Here is a 26843-nt window from a genome sequence, read left to right as displayed (position 1 = left end):
AATAATAATACTATGAGACCTTTCATAATGTGTATGCAGTTGGCTGTAGCGTGTGTGCTCAAGTCAAGCCGAGAGGTGCTAAGGCATCAGGGGACAGCAGCCATGTGACCATGGTTGCAGGGATTGGTTTAGTGCAGATGTGACATCAGCGAGCCTCCCACTCCCTGCCTCCCTCCTCCCCTCTCTCTCCCAGTCTTTCTCTTCCTCTCTCTCTCTCTCTCTCTCTCTCTCTGTACCGCTCTGCTTTTTTTTTTCCTCCTTTGCCTTTCCTCAGCATCCCCCCTCTCAGAGATGGCGTGTGTCGGTGCTGCTCAGGCGTCCGGGGCCTAACGTGCACACAGAGAGAGAGAGAGAGAGAGGACCACCACCTCCTCCTCCTCCTTCTCCTCCTCGTCCTCCTCCTCCTCTTCCCACAATCCCACCGCGATTTGCTGCATATTCCTCGGGTTGTCTCTTCTCACTGTGTCCTTCCACCGCTGCTGCCTCGCATCTCTCTCCCTCCAACCCCACCTCCCTGTGCGGGTGTCTGGGAGTTGGGCCCTTGGGGGAGGAGGGAATCAACATCGTGCTTCGCTGGGGGGAGCTGTGCAGAATTAGCTATGCCCTGCCCAGGCATCCTTTGACCGGCTGGATTTCTCCATTTCTGTCCACCTGTGCATCAGAGGACAACATAGGATGAAAATCAGCAACCATGATGCAAGGTAAATCATCTGTGCACTCCTTGTCCTCTTTTATTTGCAATGTTTTTCCCCCCCTGCGTCCTCCTCCTGCCCTCTTGTGTCCTGCTGGGCCATTAAAGCTAGTGAATCCAGTGATCCAGTGATCAGCCGTACTGTAAGGACCTTTGAGCTGAGCTATATGCACAACCACTGTGACAATGTAAGCTTTATAATATAATATGGTAATATATACATACATGTATATATATCTATATATATGTATATATATGTGTGTGCGTGTGTGTGTGACGTTGTTTGTCACAGATTGAGGCGTGTGTGAGATGAAAGCGAAGGTGTGCGAGGTGTGGATTTGATGTACCCAGCAGTGTAGTTGTGCACCTGCTGATGTCCTGTTGTTTGTGTGTGTGCGTGTGTTTTTACACGTGCAGATCACAGTTCAATCTTTAGTTGTACACACACACTGTGTGTGTCATATGAAGGCGTATTTAAGATCAGGAAGCTGCATTCATTCATAGCTTCTGCTGCTGTCGGTGCATAATATAACATCATGCCAAAAGGACATGTGATGCTGTACCAAAGTTAACAGTGCTGGAATGAGGTACATTATAAACTATGATGGAGGAAGCTCTGCATGACAGATGCTGGGCCTTTACCATCCATTAATGCCAACGTGGTAATGGAAGGTGGCTATTATTAGCAAAAGGCCTGCAGTCAGCCTGCCGTGATATTGTTCTCTGTTCACGAGCTACACAACAACACAGATGTCACATGCTCATCATAGCCTTTGTTTGCTACACGTGCATTGCTAATTTGTATTGTCAGGTGTGGTTGGTGACATTCAGCACATGTTACTTGGATTCAAACATGGCTACAGTACATGTGTTACTTGAATTACAACCCTCTTGTCGGTGCAGCATGTAGGTTTATCATCTTTATGACATAATAAATAGAACATGTATTATAATCTTGGACTGTTCATACGATCTCGCTCAGTGTGGACTCAGCAGTTTGATAAAAATGACCTTTTTGAACTGTAAGTTTATACTCGTGTGTCAGATTTATCGACTGTGGCTTGACATTGCCTCCAAGGTCCATCGGTTGTTGTGAATGTTTCAGCTCTGTAACTCCAAAAACACATTATACTTTACATTATATTAATACAGATCATTTATTAGAGGTGTTAACATTGATTTCAGACAGCATTTTTGTTGCAGTTAATGGCAGAACTGTATGAATATCAGCATGCCAAAAACTTCTTGAGATAGGTCGATTCAAAAAGGATGTATATTATCCAGCCACATTGTAAAGCCAGTTAGAAAGTAGGATGAATAGGGTGGTATAGTATTAACTAAATCATAAGTATTAGTAGTGGAGGTAGTAATGTGCCATTTGTTTGTTTGGCAGATAGCTAACACAATGTTAAAGTTCTTCTACAGTTTCAAATAATCTAATTAGAAATAGAATAAAGGTCAAAACAATATATTGTATTTACAGGTACTCACATTACTTAGTTTAACTTTTAAACATGGAGTTGCTGGACTACATGGAAAATGTATTAGCACTGACCCAACTCCTGATCCAGGCTGTGGTCATCTCACGACTCGAGCCTGCACAGTGAAACCTTTTCAGATGATTCAGAACACGGTGGCACGTCTGGTCTTCAATCAACCCAAAAGGTCACATGTTACCCTGCTGCTCATCGAGCTCCACTGGCTACCTGTAGCAGCCCGCATTGAATTAAAATCACTAATGCTTGCCTACATAGTAGTTTGCAGGTCTGCACAAACTTACTTTAATACCCATATATAGACAAATGTTACCTCATGACCATTGAACGACGCCTGGCTCTGCCACCTGTACGCTCAGGTACAGGTGGCAGACTTTTCTCCTCTGTTGTTCCCCGTTGGTGGATGTCCTACCAGTTCCTACCAGATCAGGGGTGTCCCTCTCTACCTTTAAAAACCTCCTGAAGACCCAGATCTTCAGAGAGTACCTCCTCTCTACCAACAATTGGATATGCTAAATCTACCTCCTCTACAACTGTCACAGTACTTATTGCTGCACTAACATGTCCTAGTCGCACTGTACCTTAATTGTTTTGCTTTTTGCAAGTTGCTTTGGATAAAAGCATCAGCTAAATGACTGAATGTAAAGGATCAGATCTGTCCTGGACATTGATCAGACCTAGATGCTCCTTTATTTCCTCTTTGTTTCAAACCACCTCTAAATCTCTGGCAACTGAGACGTAGGGTTGTTAAGCAGCCAATGTTGCTGTGCAGTGGCAGGTGTCTGAAGAATAGCAAAAAGAGATCTTTCACACCTACACACAGCTGACAACCAGCATCGATAACTGACAGCTTTATCGGTTTGTCTTCAGTCTGGTTTGTTCAGATATTTATTGGAAGCTACATCATCAAAAGATTTGAAAGTCAGCTGCTGGAAAGAGTGACCTTAATGAGTAGAAAACCAAACCCAGAGGACAAACAGTGCTCAACTTGAAGGTTTATTCTTAGTTTGACTAAGTTAAGGGTCCACTTGCAACATTTCCTTTGGAGCTTTTATTCACATTTGTTAGCTGTCTTCTGCAGATGCAGTCCATCCAGTGATGAAGGCCACAAGATGCAGCTGAAAGCTCTGGAAGAAATCTTGCATCAGATAGTAGATATTCCTTAGAGCTGTCAGTTGCATCATTTGCTAATGATGGCTGCAAGATGCAACTTTGAGTTTGAGTTAAGAAGTTTGTTCTCAAAGTAAGAAAGTTGGATGTCACCGGAGTCAGTGTGCTTCGTTATTGGATTTTAAAAGTTGCTGATCTGACATCTCAGACATTTGAAATTCACAGAAACATTTTTAAATTTATCAAGGTGACTTTATCTTGAGTTTAGATGAATTTCTTATTGCAGTTTTTAGCTTTGTGTGAAAATCACCACTATGGTCAGAGCAAAAGTTTTAGCAAAGATGTGTCCAAGCATCTTGATTGTGAGAATTAGCATGAAGAAGAAGAAGAAGAAGAAGAAGAAGAAGAAGAAGAAGGAGGAGAAGAAGAAACAACCTTCACTTTATTTACAGCTAATATCATTAATTACAATGATCCCTCTGTTTAATGAGTGTTGTAGGGCTCTCCTCAGGCAAACTTTGTAAATGGGTTACAAAAGCAACAGTCCTCCTCTTGATGCACAATGTGAAGTAAAAATCTGACCGAACTGTCAGTATGTATCACATTGTACAGCAGGTTTCTTACATATAAAAGTCAGGATTGATTCTCTGTTTCGACTCCTTATCACAGAAGACACATTGGGGGTTAGGACTGGACAGAAGACTGGCTGTTCAGAGCTGTCTCCACTGATGAAGAGCCATGATGCAGGAATAATCTGTGCTATTGAGCAGCCCAGCAAGCTACTAATACATCACAGGCCCTGACATGTCCTTCAGTGCCCAGAGAGCTTCCTCCCAAGTGAATGGTACTGAGCAAGAGTCCAGAGCAGTGCCATCACATTTGTAGTAGTCTTATTATGAGGATTTCAAAGTGAGCTTCATGATTCAACAAATCAATGACTTGGTATTCATTTGGAGTTCAAAGTCAGTTTGATTTGCAAAAAAGAAAGAAAAGAAAAACATAATACAAAATACCAGTTTATCGCACACAACGTTCGAATTACAGAAAGGGATGATGAACAGAAAAGAACACAAACTATGCTGCCTCTGAAAAGCACAAAACCTTCATCTATCCAACTGTCCATCACATGGACCCCTGGTGCTCTTGAATGGATGTGAGAATCAGAATGCTCCATTGTCCTCTAAAACAGTTACGCAAACCCAACGGGCTATTTGGGGGGGAAAAAACATGTTCAGCAGCACAACCAATACATAAAAAAGAGAAAAAAGAGGTAATTCAGTAAATTCTTTTGCCATCAGTGGAATTGTAGGTACTTGCATTACAGTCGTCTTTCGCTATATCGTGGTTCACTTTTCGCGGACTCGCTCTTTCGCGGATTTTTTTTGTGTAATTTTGCATGCTTTATTTTTACAGCGTACTGTACAGTATGAACGCGCATTGTGTTCTGCGTCCTGATTAATTAAGGGAGTACTGTACAAAATGCATGTAAAAAGCTGTATAAAAGTGTGTGGTTAGGGGTTTTACGGCCTCAAAACATGTATAATAATTGTAAAACTTACTTCGCGGATTTCGTTTATTGCGGGTTATTTTTAGAACGCATCCCCCGCGATAAACGAGGGACCACTGTATATCATGCTTAATAAAATCTAACTGCATTTATACATTTAAACTGAGGGAAGCAAGTGCATTATCACTCTCAATTAACACATTTAGCTTCATTAAGTCTCAAAAAAGTTCACCAACAGCTCAGTTTGTTGGGCCTTGGCTTGTCTGTAGTTGTTAGTATATGTGCAGAGCTGGTCAAAGTAGACATTCAGCTCAATTTGATTCAATTAATTTACAATTATTGATAAGATGCCAATGAAATTTGTTCATGATGAATCCTACCCACTTCAGTAGTCCTTTGACTTTTCATCTTGTACCACAAGCTCAAAAATCTTATTCAGTGAAATGTCTCTCAGCTCAACTGTGTTTAGTGCTAATTAGCAGATATTAGCTTGCCATCTTGCTGGCCAAAAACACTGCGTTCGTAGTACACCATATACACTATGTACTTCCTGGCGTGGTGCGCTAATTCCGGCACGTAGTGTTGTCACAATAGACCTTTTTCACAGCAGCCATTTTGACATGAAATAGTAAGGTCAACACAGGTGTTTCTAATGATACTAATTAAAGGTTCAGTTCCATTTAGTGCAGCAGAGACTTTCCAGTGAGCCAACACGCACCACAGCAGCACGCTGACTGTGCTTGACCTGAATGGAATGGGACCTTAATTAGTATCAATGGTAACACCTGTGTTTACCTACTATTTCATGTCAAAATGGCTGCTGTGAAAAAGGACTATTTGAGTATGGTCGTTGTTTACTTACCAGAAATGACGATTTTGACATTTTAGGGCTTTGCATTTGTACATTGCGGTATGCACCATGATCACTCCAGCACCAGCAGCTTCCTTGATCAACATTTTCACAATGTTGCTGGTCCCTCCCCTTCTGGTACGTATATGCTAAGCTGATAGAGAGTTGAAGTCCTTGCTTCACATTTGGGCTAGTCTCTTCTAAAGTTAAATTATAGCTATGTCTGCTGTCTATAAAGCTTGATGGCGTCACGGTCCTTTGACTTGCTTGTGGACTCTTTTCTTTTAAGTTTTTAAGTCTTTTATTGAGCAATGATGTTTATCCTGTAGGTCTAGGGCCTTTTAAAAAAATGATGTTGTTAATGAATAATTTGATATAATTAGACTATCCTTATGTAAACATTTGAAGCGAGCCACAACAACATACTGTTGTTGCTCTGTTTCAAGGCTAGACTTTTAGTTATTAACACAGTTACAAACGTCAGTGGGGTTTTGAATGAGCTTTTATTAATCCTGAAATCCTGAAACCAAACCTGGAAACTCAGCATTAGCATTGAAAGCATGTTAGCGTGCTGAATATAGCATTTAGCTCAAAGCCCCACGTTACAGTACAACATCATAGAGATGCTAGTGTGGTTGTATATATGTGTGTGTATGGTGTGATTCAGAAGTTGTTGAAACAACTGTGTATATATATATCATTTAGTCAAATCCATCCGAAATATAGTGTCCAAAATGACACCTTACATATTTTGCCTGACAATCCATCCCAAAAAAAGAAGAAATACCCTCAAATGAAGCAGAAAAAATCTGATCCTGATTTGTGAGACATTGTAACCAGCACTGGGATTCTTACTTTAAAAAGACGTTTTTTATGGGTGACAAGTTTCTACACTTCTTTAATGTTTGTTACAGCCCAAACCAGAAATAAAAGCACAGATGAACCATCATGCTAGACTTCCATCTAGCACATACTTATGCAAAAACCTTCAGGCGTTGCACACATTGAATTGTGTCTTTTTGTTGGTTTTCCCAGTCGTCCTGAACCGAGCGCTGCATGGTGCCAACCGTCAGTGCTGCAGGGGTCTTGGCATCCAGTTCGGCTGACGGGCTGCTGTAGTAGAGCTCTCCTCACTCTCCCTCGAATCTCACTAATGAAGTGGACATATTGATCAACCTTTGCTTGTGTTTTCTTTCCATTTTATATAGTCAGGGAGGGGACACTTAAGGGGATTGCGTCTGCGCTGCTTCTTTTTATGTTGAGGCTTTCTCCCGATGGCAGGATGTTTGTGTCCCCCAATCGATGCATTCATTTATATCAGCTTATTGGGGTTGCTGTACTTCCTGTGTATCCTTTAAGAACAGGTTCATCCTCATGTTCCTGTACATCAGCCTGTTACTCTGTGTTATTTGCTTTTAAGTGCATTTTAATGACAAGACAGTTAACTTTATATTAGCCTCTAAAACTTGAAATTAATTCTTCATGATGTTGCCCCCCCCCCCTCTCTCTCTACACCAGGACTGAAAAATCGAACAAGGAAAGCCCTGGGCTTACGAAAGAAAGACAAGGATACAGACACAACGTGAGTTAGCTCAAGCTCACACTCGTAATACAATTTACATGTTGACTTTTACAACCAGCCGACGCTGAGAACAACTTGAAAAATCATCAGTTTAAGAATGTGAATGAAACCTACTTACTCTTATTCCACTGCCTGAAATGTGTCTGAAAGTTGGCATTCAACGTTTGACCAGATATGTAATTTTTTTTTACTCATTCTCTGATGAGATAGTTTGTAATTTCAATCATAATTGTATTTAAGCAAAGTGCTCGTACTGCTGCTGGAATCAGTAGCAAAACTCAGACATTGTATTGGCACCAGGGTTGATCAAAAGATACTCTGCCCTAGTTTGGAGACACCTGATGGAATAATAACAATTTTACTACATCTTATGATACCAAATTTTCCTCTTCTTTGCTACTTCAAACAGGAGTTCACCTGACAGAGAAGGAAGTGGAAGCGGAAAGAAAGGAAGTGTAAGTACATTTTAGACTTTAATTAAAAATTTAAAGCTGTTACTGTATAATTTGTAACAACCTCTGTGTTATTTTTTGTAATTTTGACCATGATTACTACTTCATTATAATAACTTTGTATTCGTCACAGTAACTGGGAATGTGGCGATGTCACTGCAACAAAGTCTGATGGAGCAAGGAACATGAGAAGTCAGACAGCTTGTAAACAAACTGTACTTATATAGCGCCTTTCTAGTCTTCTGACCACTCAAGACTGATTGGCACTGGCTATCATGCAAGGTGCCAACTGCTCATCAGACAGGAGCTAATTCATTCGCACACCGGGAGAGCAATTTGGGATTCAGTATCTTGCCCAAGGACACTTTGACATGCAGAATGGAGGAGCTGGGGATTGACTCACCGATCCTCTGATTAGTAGACGACCTGTTCTATCTCTTGAGTCACAAACGCCCAAGCCAAGACTCTCTTTAGAAGTAAAAACCAATAGTGAACCCAAACGGAAAATTGGAAATATTAGCTATGATAAGTCAAGGTTAACCTAGGAGGTAAGTTGTATGTGTAGAACGGAAACAATTTGACTTTGTTTTTTTGTTCCAAATAAGTATAAACATAAACTGTCTGTCCATGTGACTGCTCATATTTCTTGCCCCATCTTTCTTTTTTTTTTTTTAGCATGTTTGGCATGTACAACATTATTTTTACTGAAAGGAATAATGACCAAAACTACAAAATGAATATCCAAATAATAATAAACCTGAATCTTTTTTATATAAAGATTATTATTCACACTGACATTTCATATTTTGAATCCACTTTTTGTTGCTAGAAAAAGGCTAATGGAGCACCGAATGGTTTTTATGGGGAGATCGACTGGGACAGATATGTAAGTGTACGCTGCCTCCTCCTTCCTTCGTTCCTTCCTTCCTTCTTTTTGATGTTTTCTGACCGAGCAGCTTTGGCGTGAAATATTTGTACAGTGCTGTGGCCATTGCTGTCATGTAATGGTGGGTTTAAAAGTATTGAGTAAAAGCTGTGATGAGAGTGATAACTGCATATTCTGTGAGTCAGCAACGGCCTCACTCAGGAAGCTGACCATCTCAAGCAAGCCATCTGTGAAATCTGATCCACATTTATATGCAGAGATATTTCACAGGGGAAGAAGAAGTTTAACGATGCACCCTGTTTTAGCTTATGATGGACTGGAAATGACTGTCACTCCTCTCCTCCCTCTTTTCCAGGCCTCTCCTGACGTGGATGAGGAGGGCTTCAGTCTCCGTCCCGGTGACGAAGGTGACAATATCCTTTTTAGTGAAGAGCGGAAGTAGTAGCCGCAGCAGTCTTGGGAGTCTTCCCCTGCAAAACTATTGACCCGTTAGGCTAAGAGACTCATTGGATGAATGCTCCTCAGCCAAATCAATAATCCTTCCCTCTCTTGTCACATCACATGTGTGCATCACATGTGACACATTACATTCAGACTGGCTTTCCAGATGTCACCGAGCCACGATTCTCATTAACAACTGACCCCCAGTTCACTGATATTTTAAGTTTTTGCTCCCGCAGGTGTCAGCAGCTGTATGTTTGATTCATAGAAAGCTCGTACTATGGAGACTTCCCCAGAGCAGGATGATTTAGCTGAGACAGAGCAGGAGTGTCAGTTACAGCAGGTGTAATATTGTTAACTGGGACACAGCAGACAAGACGCAGAGAGGACATATCACTCCTCTACTGCAGAAGTGGAAGAAGTACTCAGATCTAAAGTAGATGTAGCGATACGAGCATGTAAAATGTATGTTATATCGTTGGATTATAATTACTGATGCATTTATGTGTACATCGCTTTAAAGCAACACTGCATAGAACTTGACTGTTTTGGCGCCCCCAAGTGCAACACCACTGCTGTAGATATGGACAGCTGTACATGTGCAGTTGTTATTATTATATTACTTATGGACAAAAACTAGCAAGTTTACAACTTTGCTATAAGCCAAATATTAAGCAAGTGCAACAACACAACACATAGAAGCCAGAAAATATTACTTACTAGTCCGACAGCAAGAAGCCCAGCTGGGCGTCTGTCTGTCAGACTTTTGTTTCACCGACTAGAAGTCAGTCCCAGATTTACTCTTGTCCGGTTGCTTCTTGCTCTGTGACTTTCTCTTTTTCTCAACATCCCCTGCGGTCTTGAGGTTGCTGAGCTTGGTTACATTGTCCACTTGCCCAGCTCTGGTTCTGGCACAACATTGCCTCCCGTCTGCATCCCAGGCCTGAAAACTTCCTCCTCTTGATCGTCCAAAATGCCTGTGGTACAAACACTCACTATACTTCCCCGGTTTTCCGAGCTCACAGTCTATGCAACCCGGCTAACAAACTGAGCTAACATTAGTTAACAGCAGCTATAGTTCGCAGCAGTTTACTGTCTATCAGGAAACTCTGTAAATCACACAGAGATGATGTGGAGCAGGTGAAGGCATCAGAGGGAAAACCAATAAACACTTTCTCCATAAATATGATCCACTTTCATCAAAATCAGTGAAATATTTGGTGGTGTGTGACTTTAAAGTGTCACATACACAAAAGTATAAAGTAGCAGTAATAGAAAAAGAAAACAATAAAGTGTCTCAAAAAGGTACAGTACTTGAGCAGATGTACTTAATTGATTTTTGATCTTTAAATATGCTTTGCCTTGTGTTGAACTCTTTGTTCGTACATTGTCCTTGATGCATATTCACCAGCTTCCAAAGGAAAGCAGTTTTTCTCCTCCAGCGACTCAGAGGACGACGAGGACAGCAAGAAAAAATTCAAAATTAAGATCAAGCCGCTGGTGTCGGACAGTGCCAAGTGTGTCCCTCCATCTATGGACGAGCTAAAAGCCTCAGTGGGAGGCCTGGCACTCTCTCCGTCTCTGGTGAGCGACACTGATCAGCACTCTTGTTCTGCTACACAGCACTGAAAGACACACACACAGACACACACTGCAGTTTATATATTATAATAGATGTTGAATTCTCTCTATCCCTCTCTGTCTTACAACTTTGTCTGTCTTTTCATCTCACTTATCTGCCGTCATCTCGTAGAAGAGAAGTCCGGTAAGCCTGTCGTTCATTTTCACATCTGTATCATCACCAACGAGGATTGCATGGCATGAATTCACTTGAAAATGCTTATCCCTCCCTTTGATAATGCAATTATAAATTGCCTTTAAGGCTTCACCCTTTTTTTTTCTGCATGCAGCTTCTGTCTCACCCTCAGTGTTGCCTTTCTAGGCCTTAAGAGACCTCACCTCTTTTTGTTGACGTCTTTTTCTGTTTAGCTACAGCTTTACTTGAACCTGTCTGGCAAAGCATCTATCACATAATGCACAGTAAACATAACATACACACACAAAGCTGCAAACCTATACATTTGGTCTGAGCAACATGCTACATTCAGTGTGCAGTTCTGTGTGTATTGATCATGGGTGATGCCGGTATTGTCCTGATAATCTGAAGGCTGTTATGGCTCATGTTGCATTATTATTATTATTATTAGGCTTTGCGGTGCAAGTAAAGAGGTGCGGTGTGTGCAGTTTTTAGTTTGTGTCCATTTGACTGATTTGTCACTCACTCTCTGACCCAGGTCTGTTCTCTCTTCCTTTTTGCTGGTCTCAGAGACGCAGCCCGGTGAGTTTCTTACACCATCTGCTGGCTGTTTCAAAGCCGACAGCCTGAATTCACGGCTTCCTAATCTCTGCTGCCTGACCCGTGTTTTTAAACATGCCTCACAGAAAGATAAAGGGATACATCTCAGGGTTAATCTTAATTTTCTTAAAACAAGTGAAATATATGACAATATGGTGACAAACATTTAAGAATTTCTGATACAAATTTACTGAAATAGATATATTTTCATGATATGAATTTGTGTCCAAAAAACTATTACAGAAGAGTATCTACAATTTCTATAAAGTTTGCATGAATATCGCTACTTTGTTACTTGTTTTAAAAAAACAACAACATCTTGAATAGAACAATAAAGTGTTTTGTTTGTGCTGTACACTTTTACAATATATTGTCTATCCTCAATTTCTTCTTCTGTCTCTTACAGGGGCAGATAAAAAGGAATTTGTCCTGTAAGTACGCCAAAACATCTGGAAACAGATGTTTAAAGTTTATCCTCTTTTCCTGTATACGGTCGAGTTTTGACCTAAATGCTAACATGCTAATGCTTAGCAGGTGTAATATTTACCATGTTTAGCATATTAGCATGCTAACATTTTCCAATTAGCACTAAACACAAAGTACAGCTGAGGCAGATGAGAATGTTTTGCATGTTTTGGTCATAGAACAAACATGAAACAAATAAACTGACATTGAATAAATGATAAAATTAATTTTGTAGAAATCCATCCAGTAGATATTTTAGTCAGGACCAACCATCAGACCTATATTGCTATCCATTGAGGAGGCTTAAAATATTTTTTTTTCTCCATGTGAATTTGTTCATATACAAGTGGAACAGAGCAACAGTTCAGTTTTTTTGTTGTTGTTGTTTCTCATAGGTGAAGAGATTGCTAGACCCAGACGCTCCACCCCCACACCAAGTCCTGCACCTGAGACGCCGAGGTCTGACCACTGACTGAACTGAAAACTCTGGTCCTGCTCCAGATAGCCTATATCTTTAATGACGTTTTTTAATTGTTGTACTTCTCCTCTTACAGCGACAGGCTGTCACAGAACGTTCCTGCCTTTTTTGGGCTGCCTTCAGAGACCAAATATGCCAGATATGATGGTCGGTCCCCTATTGATAGGACATCACATGAATTGTTATTAAGCACGTAGCAGGTGCAGCATACTGAGGTAACATTAACTGTTTCTTTGTCAATCGCAGTGGTTCCTACTGAATTATGGGGCGACTCGAGACCACGCTCAGAATCACCGCTGAGTAGAAGTTTTCCAACAGGAGGTGAGCTGGCATGAATGAAGCTTACATTATCTTTGTTGTAACTTTAGTGCTGAACTGGACTCAGCTGTTGTTTTTGTTGCAGCTCCTCCTCCGCTTCCTCCAAAAAACATTCCATCAAGAAGTCATTACGGCTATCCTTCGGACTCTGCTGGTAAATTTGGCTTGATAAACAGCTTGTATCTGTTACAGAGTTCATTTCTATGAGCACTTTGATCTAAATCACCCCTCAAATTCTTTGTAGCTGATCTACCCAATGGAAGGGCAGCTCGAAGCTCAGCCCCCATCTACCTGAACGTCCTGTCCCCCGCCTCTTACCGAGGCTCCCCCGCCCCTGACCTGGATGATGTGTTCGGCCCCATGGACAGCCCCCACACCAGTGAGGACATGGTTTCTCCCAGATGGGTTACTTTCACTGAGGACAGACCCCCGCCGCCTGATGAGCCCGCTCCACCCCCTCCACCGGACTCTCCTCCCCCAGACACACCCTCGTCCACCCCCTCCACCCCCTGCCTCTCTCCAGGGCCTCCGCCAAACGAGCCCCCGCCTTCGCCTCCGCCGTTATCTCCCGGGTCTCCTCCTCCATTCACGCCACCAGGCTCACCCTCCTCCATCATGCTTGGACCTCCTCCTCCGGACGAACCAGCCCCTCCTCTGCCTCCTGACTTCTCCCCCTCTAAGTCACCTCCTCTATGCCTCGATGATGATGCAATCGATGAGGAGGTGCTGCAGTTTGCAGAGTACTCTTCGTCCCCTGCTCCAATCAGCCCCGTGCCCCCTCTGCCAGCAGAGCGGAGGTCTCCTCGGGTAGGAGTTACGTCTCCCCTAGTCCTGGGGGGTGTGGGGGGAAAGAGGACACCGGAGGGAGCATATCTAAGAGATGATATCCCAGACTTTGTGGGTTCACCCCGAGAGCTGACGCCGAGCTTCAGGGGCACGCCACCTCCTCTCCCACCAACCACCTACAGGTCTATTATGTCTTCCCCAGGGCCTTACTCAGGCAGCAGTGAGTACTGAGTCTCTTTCTGAATGTTTACAATGGCTCATTATGCTGCCTTCACACAAAGTGTGATCAGAGTGTTTAAACTTTGGAGTGTCTGTGTGTGTGGTTTGCTTGAAAAAGGGAGAGTGATGCTGCCATCAGTACCTCCAAGGAAATGATACGGAGATGCTTGAAATGCAGATTCTGAAAATTCATCACCATCTCATGACTAGCAGTCACGTTTTGTTTTTGCTGTCAGCTTTCCAGTTAATATAAACATTATTTATGTTTTTATGATTTCCTGGAAAAAGAAGTAGTATTTTGACCCGTTTAGTGTGTAGGACACGTTCTCCAAAGCAGTTTTCAGAGCTTGTTCCAACTGATGCAGTGACAATGTAATATTACTTGAATAATAAAACAACATTATATTAATACAGTTACCAGAGATAATGATTTCATAAGTGATGTAACACTTTATTACCTGATAAGAATGGATTTAGAATGGAAAATGTGAATACTTGAATTATTTATTACTTATTATATGTATCCTTATATCAGCAGTAAATAGTGTAACACCTGTTTTGAAGTTGAAGTTGCTGGTTAATGTAAAACTATGCAAAGTAATTTATTATATTACAAAATTAAATTATCACCTTGTTTTTCTTTCTAAAAGAAACATACGGAAACATTAACTAACATTAAGTCTTTATTTGTAATACCATATTAAAAATCACATAACTACAATAAAACTAACCCAAACAAGTTGATCTTTATAGAGAAAAGGTGGAATGGGTTTAACTTAAAATACTTAAATTTTTATATGTTTATTTATATTAAAATAAATAAACATGTAGTCGGGTTTCTTACTGACATCTAGTGGTACGATTGTAAGCACACAGCCCATTTTTTACTTGGTGTGATTCTGTAAGATTACATACCTCCTTAATGTCCCTCTAGTAACTTTAATAATAAGGAAAGATGCAAAATATTATTCTTGATTTCAAGTATTCTCCTGTAATATACAGGTCATGATGTTTCAGTTTCTTTTGCCTATTTCAATCACTGACAAAAAAGTTAAATTGAAACCTAAAGCACATTCATATCCAGTACCCTCTCTGTGAAAGTGACAGGAGTAAAAATGTTGGAGCTGTTGTTGAATGAAAATCTCTCTCGCTGTGATCTGAAGGCAGCGCTAACCACAGACACTGGTATGTGCCGCAGGCCCCTCGTCTCCAGCTCGTCCTGCCACGCCTCAGTCTCGAGGCAGTCCGGTCCCTCCTCCTCCTCCTCCTCGACCATCCTCACGACCGAAGCTGCCCCCGGGAAAACCAATCACAGACCTGGTACATGTGAAGTGTCTTTTCATTTCTCTGACTGTTAATACTCTAAATTTATTAATAATTATGTATGTTCCTTGGTAAAAGAAAGTATTAGTCTTCCTTTTGTCATTTTCACTCGCTCTAATGAAAATGTGCATTGTTGTGTACTGTCTTTAGTCTCGGCCCTTCAGTCCGCCGGTTTCAGGCAGCCCTCCACCTTTTGCACCGTTGGCCCGGGCGGAGAGCTCTTCCTCCATATCTTCCATTACCTTGCAGAGTGCAGCATCAACTCCAACCTTAGGACGAGACCTTAACATGTCCACCGCAGGTACACGATCAGCAACTGTTCTTAATGCTCTTATTTGTCTTTAGCCTCCCTCTCTGTCCACGTTGTCCGTTGTCTGCTCATCATCGTGTCTTTGCCTCACAGTCTTGTCCCTTTCCATGACTCTCTCCTCCTCATGTCTCTGCTCACTCAGAGGCCTCACAGCCTCTGGTATGGTTTGACCATGGAAGGTTTTATTTAGCTTTTGAAGGTGAGTCAAGCCAAAATGCCACTGTAGTCCCACTAGTGCATGAGCTGAAAACATCCTCCTTTCACCTGCAGTCCTGTCCATGCTCATGTTCACTGAATATTGCTATCCCAACCCACATCCTGCTCACTCACCTAGTGTTTCTCGATGGATTGTTGAGTCTTAATTTTGCCTGTTTGCTTATGTTTGTTTGTACTCCCCTGTCCTCTGCTAGAATACCCAAACCCAAGAGAATAGACACCTAGTGTTTTTCTGTGTGTTTTCAATAGGATGCTCCAGAGGACCCAGTCCGCTCACCATGGGACCCCAGGACACTTTACCAGTGGCAGCTGCCTTCACAGAAACCATCAATGCCTATTTCAAAGGCGCAGACCCCAGCAAGTACGTCTACATGTCCCTCTTCTGTACAGTGCCATGACCTGCATTTGTTATGGATTGATGCACTGATAAGTTTCAGCAATGATGGGACGCTAGGGAGGGTATGTTTTTGTTTAGCTTTATCTCCTTCTTCCTCTGTCCCAGATGTGTTGTGAAGATCACAGGGGAGATGGTGCTGTCGTTCCCTGCGGGCATAACCAGGCATTTTTCCAGCCACCCAACTCAACCCGTCCTCACCTTTAGCATCAGCAACTACAACCGACTGGAGCAGGTCCTCCCCAACCCACAGCTGCTGTGCTGGTAAGAATAAAAACAAGCAAACACACACAACCGTGTCATTGCTCTTTGTTTTTTAGAATACATACATGATATAACTATCTAATCACATGGTTCATGGAGTAACTTCATGTCAAGACTATCTCAATTAAATGCTTACCTCTCATCTCTCAGTGACCTCACAACAGACAGTGTAGACACCAAGGAGTTCTGGGTGAACATGCCAAACTTGATGAGCCATCTGAAAAAAGTGGCTGAACAGAAGCCTCAGGCGACATACTACAATGTGGACATGATCAAATATCAGGTATCATGTATATTATGAGTCAAAAGATTGGACAAACCTCCTCATTCAATGGTTTTTCTTTATCTTTATTACTTCCTATATTGTATATTAACACGAAAGACATCAAAACTATGAAATAACACATGGAATCATGTGATGAACAAAGAAAAATATGCTTTATATTTTAGATTCTTTAAAGTAGACAGCTTTGCACTCTTGATATTCACTCAATCAGCTTCACAAGGTCGTCACCTGGAACGATTTTCAACAGGTTTTTCAATCAAGTAAAGTCATAAAAATCCATCAAACACGCTGATGAGCTGAGCTGCACACTCTGAGCTGCTGCAGAGAACCAGTTTGTTACAGTTATCAACCTCATAAAACACCAAGCAATGGCACCTCAGATTAGAGTCCACATACATGCAGCATCAACTGTGTGAATCAGACCTTCATGGTTGAATAACTGCAAAGAAGCCACTACTAAAAGAGACCAAGAAGAAGAAGGAAAGAATTTCTCGTACCAAGAAACAACGAACACAACGAATGGACATTAGACCAGTAGAAATCTGTACTTTGGTCTGATGTGTCACTGCCATGTCTTTGTGAGACTCAGAGAAGGTCAACACATTGTATCTGCATGTGTGGTTCCCACCTTAAAGCCTGGAGGAGTGATGGTGTGGCCATGCTTTGATGACACTGATGGCAATCCAAGGCTTAACCAGCATGGCTACCATAGCGTTTTTCAGCAACACGCTATTCCATGTAGTGGGACCATCATTTGTTTTTCAACATGATAATGACCCAGAACACCCCTCCACTCTGTAATCTTAACACATTTGTTTGATTTACACATTTTTGTTTAATTGCATAGGTGTAATTTCATCGTTTTCATTTCAGTGTTAATCGGCAATGTAGAAAGTAACAAAACTAAAGACATTGAATGAGGTTTCGTCCAAACTGTTGGTACCTACTATCAGTCTATGTGTCGCTCTAACTATAGCATCCACCCGTATATCTCACTGTCTTGTGTTTGCATGTGTCTCAGGTGTCAGCAGCAGGGATCCAGTCCACTCCTCTGAACCTGGCAGTGAGTTGGCGAGGAGATGCCACCAACACAGACCTTAGAATAGACTACAAATACAACACAGAGGCAATGGCTGCCCCTATGCCACTACACAACATCCACTTCCTGGTTCCTGTGGATGGAGGCATGGCCAAAGTCCAGGCCATGATCCCCCCTGCCACCTGGTAAGCATTTGGGACCAGTTCTGGGGGCTCAGGTAGAGAGGCTAAGACTATTTACTACCCCTAGGATGTTTAGATGATATTTTCTCACATGTTGATGCTCTGTTTACTATCTTTCTATTTCTAGGAGCTGAGTATATACCTGCTAAATGGACATTGCATGCCTAATGATAGAGATATGAGCACTTTTTATGTTGTTTTGTTTGTGTGTTGATCATCAAGTTTTTCTATATTAACGACATAAGGAATTAAGGACTTAGGCCTTATTCATTTCCTATCAAACAGCAACATGTCCTCTGTAACGTAGTATTGTTTTCTTATAAAGGAATTCAGAGCAGCAGACGATACAGTGGAAAATCCCCAGCCTCTCTCACAGATCTGAAAATGGAGGTCAGTGTTGTACATAATCCTCTTTTTAAACAAACAGAAGTCTAAAACTGAAATCTCTGTAACAGTATGCAACTATTTTCTATTTATATCAATACTGTATCTGTGTCCTGCAGGAGTAGGGGCTCTTCTGGGCCGGTTCCAGATGACAGAAGGTCTCTGTAGACCCTCCCAGCTGGCGGTCCAGTTTACCAGTGAGGGCAGCACTCTGTCAGGGTGCGACATCCAGTTGGTTGGGACTGGCTACCGGCTATCGCTGATCAAGAAGAGATTTGCTGCAGGTCAGTTTGAGTACCGTGGGTTTAGTCATGTAAATGCTGACTCAAGGCTGAACTTCTCCGCTCTCTGACATGTTTCGTTCTGCTTCACAGGGAAATATTTGGCGGATAATTAGTGGGCCTGTTTGTGAACGGAACCAAAAGAATCAATGGCTTTTTGACTGTGAAGACTATGGATCCATCCCATGTTTAGTGCATTTGAAACTTTATCTTTAGCAACCATTAGAAATAATGGTTGAGATTTAACAGAATAAAAGAACATAACCACAAACAAACACACACACAGATGATATTTGACTTCATAACATCATATTCAGTAGATTGACTGCTGCTGAGTTTATGCAAGTAAATACAAATCATTAGTTTTGTGCACTTGAAACACTTATGGGCTTACATGGAGTAAAATATAGGAAAACCCTGATTCTTTGTTCTTGTTAACATAATTGTGGATTCAGTGATCCAGCCTTATTCATTGCTGTTTCTTTTGTCTAACTGGTTGTCATTGCAAATGCACTGTAAAAGATAATGTGAATAGATTATATAATATTGAAACAATCTTAAACAAGGTGGAAAAGAATGGAAAATGTACAAAATTTAAAAAGTGTAGTATAGGGTTGCTTTGCAGTTGTATTCCAATAAGTTATAGGTTACATGGTAATATCTGATTTACACTGCCACCTCAAATCAGACTTTTTTCCGCCATGTGTGACCGATCTTTATCGTTGTCTAAGCAGAATTTGTGTTTCTGTGTAGACAGCCTTTGAAATGTCACAGCCCATTCTATCAGTCTTGTGATTAAAGGCGACCGGTCAGTTCACAGTTCAGAATGACCCGCAGCGCTCGACTTACATCAGCACTCTTGATCTGAAGGTGCTTTTTATATGGAATTATATTTGTACCTCAGTCCAGATCCCATGATGGGGAATTTGGAGCGTGCAAGCACATCAATTATATTTTGTAGAATAATTATCATCATTCAAAGAATGCTTTAATTTGAGCAGAAATAATCTATTTTATGCTCAATAAACATGTTGGTTATCTCAATTATCTCAATAATAACCTCTTTCACTCATTTGCCTTATCTGAAATTGAAATATATTTTAAGTTTTCAATTTAATTTTGAATTAATACAATCATTATTTTTATATTAACAATGGATCACAATTATTTTTTATGTGAAAGTGGTTGCTCATAGCGACAAACCTGCTGATAATTATCACTGGAATAGCGTCGTTGAGCTCAGTGTTTTGGTTTTACAGCCCTTAACTTTACTGTTTTGATTCACTCTCACTGCTCCCATTCTTTTTGGCAGCAAACAAGCAACTGTTAAGAGCAAAAAAGCTGTAATAAACCTATTGTACACTACCTGTTCTGCACCAAACAGCATATTTCAGCTAGTCTGAGCTAACAAAGCGCAGATTAACTCTCAGACAAAAAGGTTCATAATAGCAGGTGTGCAACCGACACTATATGATGTATTTTTACTGTATGTGTAGCTGTTGTGTGCCTCCTTACTGTTTTACTACTACCTAATTACCAGATCAATCATGGGTATTAGCAAACATGTGAATGAGTTCATTGAGTACAGAATAGATTTTTGTGTCCTCAAATTGGATTATTTTTAAATGCTACTAATTTCTCTACAAAATATAATTTATCTGTTCGCCAAAAATCTTTATTTGGGCGCTCATATTGTCCCATCCTGTGTTCAGGATTGAAGCACACATATGTAATGCTATATTTTTACACGTGCAGCCTTTACAACTACTTTGCCGTTGACGGGTCATGTGAACAGAGAGTTGAAACTGTCAGTAAATTAGTTACAGCGGTTTGACCTGCTACAGAACAAAAATCATTACATTACCACTATGGGCACGTGCAATGCTGCGATACATCAATTCTCCCACATCACAGGACTTTAGTGGTATTCGTGTTGTGCGAATGGTCAACTTTTGTAACAATGAGGTGATAGTTGTGTGACTAACAGAAGCTGCTACTTTTATTGGAACAGTTTGGTTAATTTATTCTGTTAATCTTACAGAAGTTCTGCTTGAAAGGGCCTTAAGATGTAATTCACATAGAGCCAGATGTGAGTGCCATACGGTGGTGAAAGGGAGCTTTAAGTTTAAGAGAATTGTTGAGGGGACCTGGGCTGAAGATTGTAGGAGTTGCCTTTGATGCTGCTTAAAAACATGGCCAATTCTTGAAATGATCTTTGATAGAGGTCTTGACGAGTATTATTGGGGACTTCACAGAGTAATGAAAGGAAACGTCTATCAAGAAGACAGCACTATTCCCTGTGTCCTGTTTTATTTTCTTCCTTTTCCACCATGTTGAATAAATGTTTTATCATTTTCTAATAGCAATATTTAAAAACTTAAGTGTAAAAATTGTACATAAAAAGCTATGTTTCAAATATTTCTCTGGGCATATGGATGTGTCTGTGATTGTCTATTGGTTTATTGATGTCAGCACTCATAATGCATTAGGTTCTATGTAACAACACCACCACTCTTCATCTATTGTTTTACGTGTGGGTTTCTTGTGCAAAAAAAAAAAAAAAAAAAAAAGTGTTACTGTTGATGAATAACTCCAAACGGTGCCGCATGAAATCTGCATTTGTCCATCACCAGTCTTATCAATGCAATACCAATTTATCCATTTCAATAAGGTCATGATTTGTGTGTTATTGTATAAACGTGCTATGAGAGGAGACTTTTTGCCTTCACCTAAATCTCCAATCTCTGTTTTTTGCTGTTGTTGCACCCTCAGAAACCCATTGTCAATAAATTTGGCATGTATTCATTGATATTTCCATTCCATGCATCTGATATAGGTGTTTGACATTCTCCTGTGTTTGACCTGCACACAAAACACACCTTAAATTTCATTAATAAAACAATCCATGGCTTCATGTCACATGTACACATGCTGATATGTATCACTTTATAGAATGTTTTAATGTGTTGACTCACAGTTTTGGGCCTGGGTGTAATATTTCATTTAGTTATTAGAAAGTTCATTCATTTAATTAAGAACAGTTTACAGTGTTTCTGTTAATAATGCTTATGTTTTTCTTTGCCTTATTTTTGAGCATACACTAAGTCCTCCAATACTTTCTGTAGGTTTATTTTTTCTACAACTTTTTTTTTTGGCTGTTTTCCTTTCACTGCATTAGACACAGAATATGCAAACATTTCATGTAAATTTCCCATCCAAAGATTTTGAAAGTAAATATATGAAAAAAATCAATATAATGTAATACCTGTTTTACTTGGTAATAAAGAAGAGGAAATATGAGACACTTATCTCTCTCTCATTTGTTCAAAAAATATAAACGTATACTTTGGGAGTATTGGCCAAATGACACATCACTCTACCTGATTCCACTCTTTCCACTCCAAGTATAATTTTTTATTATTCATCATGATTTATTCCGAAGTTGGCCACCGGAAAGGAGAAGGTCTGGGAACAAATTATTATTAGGTTAACTGAGAATCTCACCCCAAAGTCTATTTAGTTAGAGCATTTAAATATGAGTAAGTAGATATTCGTATATCATGTGTATAGATACATTTTTAGGAGCTTTCAACTACATTTCACAGTCTTCATCGGCAGATGGTTATGAACGATTTATCAGTTGAATAAAATGTAATAGTGATGACAACTTAAAATCAGGTGTGGTAAAAGCTTGTAAGAGACCTTTTCACAGCAGGAATTTTGACATGAAATAGTAGACGTGGTCAGAGTGCTGCTGTGGTGCTTACTGGAGAGTCTCTGCTGCAATAAATGGAACAGAACCTTAAATTGTACGTTGTACATTGTTACATTGTTATATTACAAAGAACTGCTGTTGCTGCTATTGAAAACCTGCAGTTGCAGATTTATATAAATAAATAAGTAAAAAGAGGATGAATAAATAAAACATTGTTTTTTCACTGTTATATTACTGTGTTATTGTTATCTTATTATTGACCATTATGCCTGTTGTTGCAAATTTGCAACATACCAAATTGACCCCAAATTGATCATTATGCCTGTTAATAATCTCAACATTATTTACCATCTACTTAGAGACAAAACACACATAAAACATTTTTTTATATACAGTACAGCTATATAGATTCAGGCGTTAAGGGGTTAATTGGTGTCATTGGAAACACCTGCGTTGACCCTACTATTTCATGTCAAAATGGCTGTTGTGAAAAAGGCCTATTAACTAGTAAATTACAGTAGATAAGATGGATGAACTCGAGTATTATCAGTTTATTATTCACTTTGAACGGGATACCAATAATATGACATGACTTATATGTGTCATATATATCACGACATACACATTTTTAATAGTAGTTTTATAATAAACAGCATAGACATATATACATATATATGTATATACATATATATGTAATATATGTATATATTATGTATAGGTTAAACAGCAGTGTACTGTAAGTGGAAGCTCGTCCATGGAAGCCCCCCCACGCACTGGGTCATGGTTTTCATGACAACACAAGCCCACAGGGCTAACGCTTCGTGTTTTCCGTCCGGAGGTCAAATCGGTAAAATGTGTTTAATTCCCCTCAGTAAGTGTTTCTCTGGGACCTATTTGACACGACATAATCTGTAAAAACTATACTGTAACACTAAACAAAATCACAAACAGGGCACCTCTAACTTAACGGCTAACTTAACTTAACAGCCATGTGTTTTACCTTCAGTGTGTTCATTCAGCTATTGTATATGACTGTAGTGTCAACTAACTAGATATTAATCAAGCTAACGTCAATGTATGTTAGTGTACATCTTAAAGTCAAGCTAAAAAAGAAGGGGAGCTGTCATGTCTATCTGCCCAAAGACAAATCCCAGAAAGAGAGAAGGGCAAGGCGCCCTCAGAGGGAAGCCATGGAGTCAAGGCAAAAAAACACTGGCAGGACTAAGAGTGAGTATACTATGCAAATAATATAAAGCATTCATAAGGCAGTATACTTGATTAAGATGCCTTCTTAAATTATGACTTATGTGGACCACACTGTGCAGATACCATGGCCCTCTTCTTAACAGCTTCTTCAATCCAATCATGTCTTTCAGCTCTATAAGTACCACGTCGTGCATAGATGAACTAGGGCATCATGAAGACAACACGCGGATAACAATGGAGAACACCTACCAGTTGGGTGAGATTCACCTTTATGGTTTAACATGCTGCGCCACAGTATAATTACAATACAGTGGTGTTTGCTGGTTTAAGAGATTACTTTATCAAATATTGGGCAATGAATCGTTTCTATTTTCTGACCTGACAATTTCAGTACTTCAGCCCAAAACCTACACCAAGGTACGATTTGCTCTGACATACAAAAAAAAGTATGCTGGTGTTCTTCATATGTTAAGAGATGAACACGAAGAGAAACATGCATTGAATATTTTTACCGATCATAGCTTGAAGTGCTTTACTTTCCAAGTTTAAATCAATGTATTTTTTTACCAATCAAAACATTGCATTAAGAAGTAAAATGTTTTTTTTTTTTGTTCCACAGGGCCACTTAAACGCTTCCCGGTGTCCTGTCACAGACATACTGAAGGATGTACTCACCAGTTACCTCCAAAGAGGAGAAATATGAAGTGGAGTGGTCTCAAAAAATGAAAAAAACAATATGTGAGGTAAATGAATCTGAAAAGCGTGTTCATTTAAATGCAATGTAATTTCTGTTCTGTCAGTTTAATTCTTTGGATTGCCCCTCCCAGGTCATAAGAGCCCGTGTGAAGGACCCATGATTCCCAGATATAAGACCGTCGTCCTGGTCCACATCGGTCAGCGCACCGGCAGAGCATGCAAATCAGCAGCCGCGGTCGTGGGATGCAACTAATGACACCTTCATCTTCATCCTTCAAGAACAGCTCTCTGTTTGGTTTGGCAACTGTCTACGCTGTTTACTCTGAGTGAATCACGCAGACAATGAATGGACTCTAATAAGACCACAACGCTGACTTTAGTCATGCATTTCACACAGTTTCTTTATCTGGTGTCATATTTGTAAGTGTATAACGTGATAAAAAAAGATTTGCAACCAAAATCATGGTGTTTTATTTTTTTTTATTTTTCTAGCATGGAAAATGAAATCACATTGTCTTGACAATGCTGTGGAGATATATTAAATTATTTCAAACTAATGAATGGCTGTGACAGACTGATGACCATCCCCCATTTTCCCCTCTAGCAGAGCATTTGGAGGTCACTCCTTCACAGCCTAGTTCACAGCACTGATATTAGTGCCTCGTTTTGGTCTCGCCAGTGACGGTTCATCGCTGGCAGTGTGGTCTTCAGTTCTCGGCCCTCTGCTACCTGTTAAGAGATATCAGCCTAACAGTCAGGCTGTTTTTCTGCAATTGTTTTTGCAGTTCAATGAATCCCAAAGATAATTCAGTGGCTGCTACTCACTGTCTTGGAAAGTTTTTCTCCCATCAGTCTTTCCACCTGGATCCTCCACAGGTGTACACCACTGCGCAGAAATGACCCCGAAGAGGACACACACACGGACGTTGACTCTGACATCGTTCAACGACATAAGTCATGAGCAGTGCGGATCTCATGTATAAGTTTCAAAACTCTGCCTGATCAGCCCTTTTATGCAGTCTCCAGTGATGACACACTTTCCAAAGTCTCCTCAGCTGTGTAAACTGTGTGAGTTATCTTTGGTAACCCATCATGTGCTTTTAACAACGGATGTTAACAGCCATTCGGATATGTGTGGGAACTACGCCATTGTTTGGATCACTGATGACCACATTTTCGTAAAGGTTAAAGAGAAAGAATTGCTCTTTTATGTCCAAACTGCAGGGTTTTTATTGCCATGGATAAGTAAAGCGTTGCCTAATGGACCTCTGTGAATATCCGTCCTACAACAAAATGAGGTGATGGCTCTCTACATAGCAACATAGTGGGATCTGCGCCCGCTATCACCACATAAATCTGTGATTCCAAGAAGAGACAGCCGCATTAAACCGGTACACTTGTTGTCAAATTGAACTGTGTCATGGAATAGGGTTGCGTTTGAAATAGCATTACGGCTGGAGTTGGTTAAGCATAATCAATATATAACCAGAATCAAATTATAGTATATGTATTACAAATGTACCTTTTACCAAGAAGAGTGCTTGTTGCTAGACAAAACGTAGTTATAATGGAAAAGGCATTTTGAAGTGGAGAAAGCAGGACTTCTCTTAGTTTTATCTCTAAATCAACATTACAGGCTGGTTATGCGGAGTAAAGTACTTTTGAGTAGTGAGAGTGAAATATTAAGTCTTTATTTGATCTTATATTCTCTATAATTGTCATCTTTGATTAGATTTTTAATTTGAATTGGACAGAGGTAAATTCAGTATCTGTTGCCTAGTTTTTCTCCAGTAAGTATAATGGATACATGTTATAAATGCTCAGGACTGTAAAAAATAACTGACGATCAAGATTAGTTTTCCATTTAAAGTCCAAAACATGTCACATGTAGGCTCCTATTCTTGGTTATCCCTCATTTTGCGTATAAAACATTGAATTTTTATAGATTTAGATGTAATTACAGTATATCCATCGTTTAAACCTATATGTTATACGTTAAGTTTGAATATAATATGACAAAAGCGCATAATGTATGTCAGTAACATCTGCTGTGCGTTCATACGGCAGGTGGGCGGGGCTCTACATCCGGGAACTTGCACTGACCCCTGACGTGACCCTACAGGATTGCAAACATGGCGGAGGTAAGAAAGTGAAATAAATATTAGGAAAAAAAATAATTTCATACGCAGGATAGTTAGTCCCTCGAGCGCGTCCGTCGGCTGCGTGTTGTAGCTTTGCACACGAAACGACCCTCGGCTGTTTGCGCCGCTGGATAAAAGACATTTCTTGACACAGACATGTTTTAGTAAACTTCGGCTTTAGCTAACGCTAGCCGCGCTAGCCCTGGCGGAAGGAAGCCGGGCGTTAGCGATGTTAGTTTGGCGGTTTTGTTCAAGAAAACTTCAGCCGTCCATAATAACGCCTTTAATTAGATACGCGGCGGTAGTTTCTTGTTCGGAGACATTTGCGTGTTTGTTTATCAGAATTATTACCAAGCTTAACTTGGACGCGTTAGCTACATATAAAGCAGAATTAGCTCGTATGTTTGATGTGAGTTAGCCAGTGGAGTAAAGGACACAGCGAGCATCCGCTGCTGTAGCTAACTGTGGTTAAACACAGGCGGTAAACACTGTGCTGTGTCTCGGCTGTTCACAGTGCAAGCATGAATGTTCGCACAGGAAGTGGAGACAGTCTTCTTTGTTTCTTTTCTGGTTAAACTGCAGCCAGTTTTTAGGGCACGGGGGTCGGGCGCGCTTTTTTTTTCCTCAACTCCCCGGCTGTGTTCCCTGCCAGAGCAACTCGTCTGTGTCAAGTTAGTTCCGCGGCGGACACTTTCCTATTGTCACACCAAGACATGTTTGCCTCTGAAGCTGTTCTCCAACTTTATTTATGTCCCCTTTTCCGTTCGCA

At 40.5% G+C, this 26843-nt stretch overlaps 1 protein-coding gene and 1 pseudogene across 1 annotated transcript; both read left to right on the top strand.

Annotated features, from left to right (window-relative positions):
• Window positions 1-21618, top strand: LOC104935076 (SH3-containing GRB2-like protein 3-interacting protein 1). The gene is made up of 23 exons (XM_027285191.1): window positions 1-701; window positions 7173-7236; window positions 7646-7691; window positions 8518-8574; window positions 8930-8987; window positions 10424-10599; window positions 10769-10780; window positions 11342-11353; window positions 11778-11802; window positions 12232-12295; window positions 12391-12461; window positions 12561-12635; window positions 12718-12786; window positions 12877-13638; window positions 14836-14957; window positions 15111-15261; window positions 15736-15847; window positions 15989-16144; window positions 16295-16427; window positions 17452-17654; window positions 17977-18041; window positions 18155-18319; window positions 18410-21618. The coding sequence occupies exons 1-23, from the start codon at window positions 692-694 to the stop codon at window positions 18430-18432; spliced, it is 2631 nt and encodes an 876-aa protein (XP_027140992.1). The 5' UTR covers window positions 1-691; the 3' UTR covers window positions 18433-21618.
• A 1778-nt stretch (window positions 21619-23396) lies between these two features.
• LOC113747039 (tctex1 domain-containing protein 1-A-like) lies at window positions 23397-24327 on the top strand (annotated as a pseudogene).
• Window positions 24328-26843: the final 2516 nt, after the last annotated feature.

This window comes from Larimichthys crocea, chromosome XII (genome assembly GCF_000972845.2).
Source record: "Larimichthys crocea isolate SSNF chromosome XII, L_crocea_2.0, whole genome shotgun sequence".
In the NCBI taxonomy this organism is placed as follows: domain Eukaryota; kingdom Metazoa; phylum Chordata; class Actinopteri; family Sciaenidae; genus Larimichthys; species Larimichthys crocea.
This window is presented reverse-complemented; position numbering and strand designations above follow the sequence as displayed.